General features: G+C 44.6%; 1 protein-coding gene across 11 annotated transcripts in view; it reads right to left on the bottom strand.

Moving 5' to 3' along the window:
- Positions 1–4,044: 4,044 nt before the first annotated feature.
- The window catches only part of PHF21B (PHD finger protein 21B), a 152,531-nt gene continuing 149,439 nt past the window's right edge, over positions 4,045–7,136 (bottom strand). For all 11 annotated transcript variants that reach the window (XM_064421175.1, XM_064421179.1, XM_064421184.1 and 8 more), the window contains one exon: positions 4,045–6,315. In XM_064421175.1, the coding sequence (XP_064277245.1) occupies positions 6,091–6,315 (225 nt within the window). In that variant the 3' untranslated portion in view covers positions 4,045–6,090. The remainder of the gene's footprint in view (positions 6,316–7,136) is intronic.

Genomic DNA, 7,136 nt, shown 5'->3' with positions numbered 1-7,136 from the left:
AAACCCTCCAGATCCCTGAGCTGCTCCTGTGTTCCAGACCCTTCCCTTCCACTGATTCTTCCTGTGGACGTGCTCCAGCCCTTCAGTGTCACAACTGGGCCCTGCACTCAAGGCATGGCCCCAGCAGTGCCCAGCACAGGGGATGGTCACTGCTCTGGTCCTACTGGACACAATATTCCTGATCCAGCCCAGGTGTCCTTGGCTCCTTGCCCACCTGGGCTCACGTCCAGCTGTTGCCAACCAGCAGCTTTACAGCCACTCTCTGCCAAGCCTGGTTCACCCCGTGGCTGGTGTGAAATCAAATCTCAGCCCAGATGAATTTGCACAGCCTTCACTTGGCTGGCTGTGTCTCTCTCCTCCAGGCAACACTGGCTGGGTGAGGCTCCTGGAGCCCCTCAGCAGAGGGAGAGGGGAAGGGCAGCTGGGGCAAAAGGAACCAGCACAGTCTCCAGCTGCCAGGAGACCATGCGCCAAATGGGAGGATTAAAAAAAAAATTTAAAAAAATAAAAAGGAAAAATTTATTTTGTGAAAAGTCCTTGGGATCAGGCATTTCCATCAGCCTGAAACCTCCCAGAGCTCAGCAAGGTCAGATGCATGAGCCCCTAGATGAAGTAACACCTACCCATCTATGTGGGTGGAATTTGGGATCTGGTTTAATTTTTTTGTTTATTTTCTTCAGTTGTGATGTAATGGAGGAAGATAAGAAGAACGAAACACATAGTCAATGGTTCAGCACATAATTTTTTATGATGCAGTTTCAAACCACTAGAAACCTCTTTAGTTATGCAAGTGCACTTTAAACCATAACATAATATCCACACCAGAATTTAATTTTTCTCAATTCACTGCTTTGTGAATTTATTTCTAATGCCACCCCTTTTTAATTCTCCTTGGAGTTCTAGCTAAGACAACATTTCCTTGGCAAAGCAGAGGGGCCCAAGATGCAGATGAAGACAGCTGGGAAGGTCTCGTGTGAAGGGATGTGAAAGCCCATCAGGGTGAAGGATGCATCCTTTCTTTTGCAGCAATTACAACTTAAACCACAGCCCTGGATTTTCAACAGCATGGAGCACACTGGCAGCAGGACTCTCATGTTGGGGAGAGCTTGTGAAGATCTCCCAACTCCTTTGGTACCTGAAAGTTGCCATGCTTGGCTGCAGAAGGAGGAAGGCTTGTTGCAGGCACTTGTCACTCCAGTCCTGGAGCTTTTACTCACCTGTAGCAGGGACAGAAAGTCACTTCCTGAGCCTGTGTCTCTTGTTCTCCCTTCTGCCACTGCAGCAAAGCATCCCAGTTTGAAAAATGAGAGGGAAAAGAGAATGTACTATTTAAAGAGATATTGGAGTCATCCATTAAATTATTATTTCAGTCCTCCTCCAATGGAAAATAATGACTCTCATGTCACTCTGATTTTCAGGGCCTTGGCCATGGTTCTGGCTTGGGACCCTGTGCTTTGCTTAGATTTCCCTTCTGTCTCCCTGAGAGGGAGGCAAGCAAAGCCTGCAGAGTTCCAGAGAGCAAGGAGTGAGCCACAGCAGCCTCTGGCTGAGCTGCCATCACAGCAGCACTCGTGCCTGGCAGGGTAACCACAAACACAGCAGGGACAGGGCCACACCAGCAGGGAAATGGGGCTGTTCCCACATGGAACCAGCACAGCCCCAGCGCTGGGATGATCAAAGTTTCCACCTCAGCAACTGGAAGAGTGTCAACAGCAACTGGGCTGCCAGTCAGCTGTGCTTCCAGCAGGAATATTGAGGGGAAAGGGGATTTATTGCAGCCTTTAAAGCCCAAAGATGAAATGCAGAAGTGAATTAAAATGTCCGTGGTAATTGCTCAATCAAAGGTTGGAGTGCAGTATTTCTGCTGCATTTAAGCAGCAAAGAATCATCTGCAATTTGCCAGAGCAAATGCAAAGAACTTCAAAGGGCAGTGGTTTTTTTTTTCCTTCTCCCTGGCTAGAATGTATTTTATAGCAAGCTTGTGAACGCTTTGTAGTATTTTTTCCTGTATGACAATTTAGGTTTTGTTTACTTTTTTAAGGGAGGAAAAAAAAATCCCAATTCTTGCTTTAATGATCTTCACTATGGTGAACTTTAAAGTGGCTTACAGCAAGGGAATGTGGCATTTTCTGTTTGCATCATCAGTCGCTAGTGATTGATCTCAGAAGCCAGCTTTCATTTTCTAAGCAAAATAGGCTGCAGTTGGACAAACCTGATTAAGGTGAGTAAAAGTTTTATCTGATGTGCCTATTGCCACTCATTTCAGTGTAATGACTTTCTTTCCAGCTACAGATGACATGCAGAACACAGAACAAAAAGCATGTGTCAGTTTAAAATGCATTCTTCTTAAAGTTTAAGTGATCCTAATAGACCATCAAACTACTAGAAAACAGCTTGGCATGTGGAATGAACTCCTGATCAGGCTGCTGAAGTTTGTGTTGCCATCCTTACACAGAAGTCTGCCATGAGAGGAGCTGCTTGCTGGGCTGATGTCATTGTGAAATCAGCTTGCAACATCCTGCAAAATTGCTGCTCTGATTGTAAACTAAATACCAAAAAAAAAAAAAATTGAGTGGTCTTGACTTTGCTTCCTGACTTCTGAGTGTTTAAGTCCTGGTGGCTTCTTTTGCTAGAGAGTATGAAACCTCGAGACATCTGAGATCCTGACACAAAAAATGCAATTCTGGCATTGCTCTGTGTTACTTCCCAACAGAGAGAAGTGTTCCTTTTCCTCTCATTTCTGAGGGACAAGAGACAGTGAGGAGGAAGAACAGGTGAAATTACCTTTGAAGAGGTGCAAATAGAAAAGTGACAGCCTTGGAGAAAACACACTTCATTCAAATGGCTATTTGCAGAGCAGATCCTCTGCAAGATAACTCATGGCATGTGAAAAAGTCCTGTGCACAGAAAACAGTCTGTCACAGTAAAATAAAGGGCCCTGAAGCTGTGAAGTCTGGCATAGCTGTGAAAATAACTTTCACTTGGGAGGGGAGCCTGGGAACCCTGCAGCTCCTGATTCTTTTCAAAGACAATGCCCGTTCCACAGCAAGGCTACCGTAGCTCCTGCAGATCTGCACCAAAACCTCAATTTAAAATACTATCAAAGATTAAAGGCTGCACTCTCTTTCAACTGCATTAATTATCAAGGCAGCATGCAGAGCACTGTAAATGGCTCCTGTCTGTTAGCACAGCACTGAGTTTAAAGGTGAGGGTGGTGGCAGACTGGTGATGATGAGGACAACGTGATTTGCAGAGTTCTCTGGCATGGGGGAGAGGTGTCCTCTAATACTGGAAGCAATTCTAGGAAAAATCAGCCTGCCTTCCATGTAGCAGGGGCTGGGAGGGAGGAGAGGGCAGCTGAGCTGTAGGGGAAGCAGTGCTGAGTTCCCTTGCCTATTGCAGCCTGAAATGAAATGCTAATACTGCCAGGAGGTGAAGACAAGGCAACACACTCCCAGACAAAAAAAAAAAAAAAAAAAAAAAAATACCCTTTTCCCTACCCCTGACAAGAAAACCCCAACCCTGTTTCTGCTCTGCATAAGCTCTGGCCACTGTGGCAGGCTTTATGCAGCTGTGACATTCTTCTGCTTTAATTTGATTAATTTTATTGGGAAGAAGTTCCATCCCTTCCACCAGCCAGAAACCAGCCAGCCCCTGTTAGGGCCCTCTCTCCCTGTTTCTTTTTTATAAAGTGATTTATAATGACTTTACAAAATAGGGCCACCACACATTTGAAGAGCACCTGAGAGTGCAGGTGTGAAAGGAAAGCCCAGGGGTCTGGTGGACTGGCAATTATTCCAAGAGGTGGGAAGGTAAGCAAGGGACAGGACAGGATGCCTCTGCCTGGGAGACACAGTGGCCTCAGGAAGAGGCCACCTTCCTGATAGAAAGCAAGCAGAAAGTGTTGTGCTCATTCTTGCAGGGCTTAAGTTTGAAAATGGAATGCAGTGGTGGAGAAATTTCTTTCCTCCTTCCCACCCCAGGAGAGTCTGGCCAGGGAGGAGACCCCTAACAGGCCCTGGGCAGCAGAGACCACCACAACAATGCCAGGAAATTGTCAGTCAAGTTTAATGCATCATAAAGAAGTAAAACTACATTGGCATATTTAGGACAAACACTTCTTTTTTTTCTATGCACACTATCCACTGGACAGCCCCCTTTTCAAAATAACTACTTTTAACAGTTGAAGACAGTTTTTCAGAAATTCTTCACATATTCAACCTTCTACATTTTTCCTTTATTTTTCATTTGTCTGAGAAGGAAAAGAAAATTATGAAACCTGAAAACATCTACATTGCAAGCCACTCAGAATGCATAATTGCATACATTAACCAATGTATAAGAACTGTGTTTTACTTAGTTCACTCTATTCATCAATAAAAGAATATAAAAATCTTGTTCAATCGAGAGTTGTGTATTAAAATAGATTTGTATAGTACTGCACAGTTTCTCCCGGAGTTGTGAAAATGGTTGAAGGGACCACGTGCTTTCTGGGCAACAGCAAAAGCCAGTCCCTCACGTGTTCATTTTTTAAAATTAAAAACAAAAGAGGCTATTCGGCACCGTGTGATATGCTGATGTGAGAGACCAGCCTTGTGTCCTGCTCTGGTGGCTTTCCATAAGAACCTGTTGTGCTAATTGGTGGAGAACTCACGGGGACAGGGCCAATGGCACAGGGAGTGTGAGCTGGGAAGAGCAGGGTGTCCATCAGCCCCTTCCCAGCAGCCGCAGGACACGGGGCTCTGGGGCCAGGCAGCACTTGCAGAACCAGGAAGACAGCTAGAAACAGGCAGGTGCACTGGCATTTTCTCAGGCTAATGCTTAACGCTTCCCAAATGTGCTAAATCCAGTAAAATGTTAAAAAGGAATCAAGTTTCCAAAAACAAAATCCTCCCAAACATTTTTAATTTTCCATGCCCTGTCCTTCCCCCAGAAGTCTTGTGTTTGAGTCTCCAGTTTGAGAAACAACCCCTTGAGGCAGTTTTTTTTTTTCCCCTGTACCATTTCAGCAGATATTTCTACAAAAAACCCCAACCAACCAACCAACAAAAACCAAAGCAACCAAAAAAACCCACAACAACAAAAAAAAACCCCAAAAGCCCCAAACAAAACAAAACAACAAAAAAATCAAATTCATGTTGCATATCTTTAAAACTGCAGTACAAAAAGGTTATTTTTTGGCATATTATCTGTACTGACAAGAAACAAACCCCAGAATATTTATTTGCTTTTTTGTTTAAAAAATAATCAAAAATTAAAAAAAAAGACAAAAAACCACAAAATAATCACTTTAAAAAATGAAACCCAAACTCTCAAAGATATCCACTGTTATGGTTATGCTAAACCTTGCACAAAAACTCCATGAGAAAAATACACTGATAGCAAAATAAGTAAAAAGGACCTGCAAAAGGAGTCTTACAGTTGTATTTTTTAAATATTTTGGAACGCATATACAGATGCATCAGCATGAAAATACTTCAATATTTTACTAGAAATGCTAACTTCATACAGTTTCTTTATTTAAATATCTGCAATTCTCAAGTCTAATAATACGGAAAAAAAAAGATCTTTTGTTTCCAAGGCTCTGTGAGTGTCCGTGATGCTGTTCAGGTCACAAAGACCCCATATCCAGGTCACCTGAATCAATGGGGCCAAACTTGCTCCTCTGACACCCATGTCAAGTGCTCAGTAGCTCAGTTCCTGGTCACCTCACCGATTGCCCCCCACACACGTAGCTTTCAGCCCAACTACTTCTCTAATGCCTCACTAACTCCTCTCCCCGTGGGACAGAAAGCCTGTCTGCCACCACAAAAGGCTATCCTGCTTCCTCTATCAGCCATGCTTTTCCAGTTCATCCTCAGTCATTAGTACATTAAGGCCAACATAACAAAACAAAACGTCATAAGCACTGAAGGTCGTGGCAGATACAAAAGTGCAGCACAACCCTCTCTGTGGGAATGTGCTGCCACAGTGACCTACAAACTGGGCTGCAAGTATCAAAACTGAGATTGCTCCTCTGTCCTCTGCTCCAGTTTCCTCTCTGCTCTGCTCATGTGCATAAAGTTTCTGGTGGCCCGTTCCTCAGAGCTGTCAGTTGTTCCCCTGTGATGGCTGCAGAGCTTTGTGCACGGCAGCAGAGGCAGCCGAGGGTTTGATCCAGGGGATGGATAGCAGGGAGGTGGTGGTGGTGGTAGTCATGGTAACCTGAATCATCTGCTCATTTTGTATCAGTCTAATGAGGGTTTTGAGACGTTCCAGTGATGACTGAGTCCCTTTCTGCTGGGCCATCAGGCTGGTTTTTAGCTCTAAGCATTTCTGTCAAATAAAGAGAAGGGGAGAGAGAAGGAAAGACTGAGAACACATTCAAAGTGGTGTCAAAGATCTCTGCAAACATCCTTTGGTGCCTTGGGTGCACATTCTGCTCAAATGAAGTATGTTCTCCTTTGGGGAAAGCAAAAGCACAGCTTAACAAATGCAGCAATCAGCAGTGCTGCACACATTGCAGCAGCTGTGGGAGGGAACAAGATTCTTCCCAGGCAAAATGCATCTGGAGGATGTTTCCAGCCCCATCCTGCAGACAGCCTGGCAGGAACACCTTCTGGCACAGGAGTGCAAGAGCTGTGTTACTGAAAACACAGAAGGCACCACTCAGCTCCCTCACTCTTACCAAAAAACCCTGATAAATGCTTGGTGGGCGAACCTCGCCAGGATGCATTTCATGTGTGCCACACATTTCAGGGAATAGGCACTGTGAAGACACATTAATCTCACTGAACATGATATCAATATTTAAGCAGCAGAAAACTTTGCTCCAAGACACAACTGTTACAACAGAGCACTCACAAGAAAGCTTTCATCCCTCAGGCTGGCCAAGTTTCTCCCTGTGATCTCTTGAAATAAAAAAGCTCCATGCAAATGGGTACGAGAGCAGGAGCTAAACAAAGACATCCCAAATCTTCCATTTCTCCAAGAAGAGGTAGGAAGAATCAATAATTCTCCTTTCCCTCCCAGCCATGGCCTGCTGCATCCAGCACCTCATTCTTCACTGAAGGACAGACCCACACCCTGAGTCTGTCTGCAAGATGAAAGGGGCCTCTAATGCCTGAAACCTGTTTTCTTTCTCCCAGTGCACCCAG

The sequence above is a fragment of the Passer domesticus genome, chromosome 5 (genome assembly GCF_036417665.1).
Source record: "Passer domesticus isolate bPasDom1 chromosome 5, bPasDom1.hap1, whole genome shotgun sequence".
NCBI classification, from domain to species: Eukaryota; Metazoa; Chordata; class Aves; order Passeriformes; family Passeridae; genus Passer; species Passer domesticus.
Note: the sequence above shows the minus strand (reverse complement) of the source record. Positions and strands in the feature narration are given on the sequence as shown.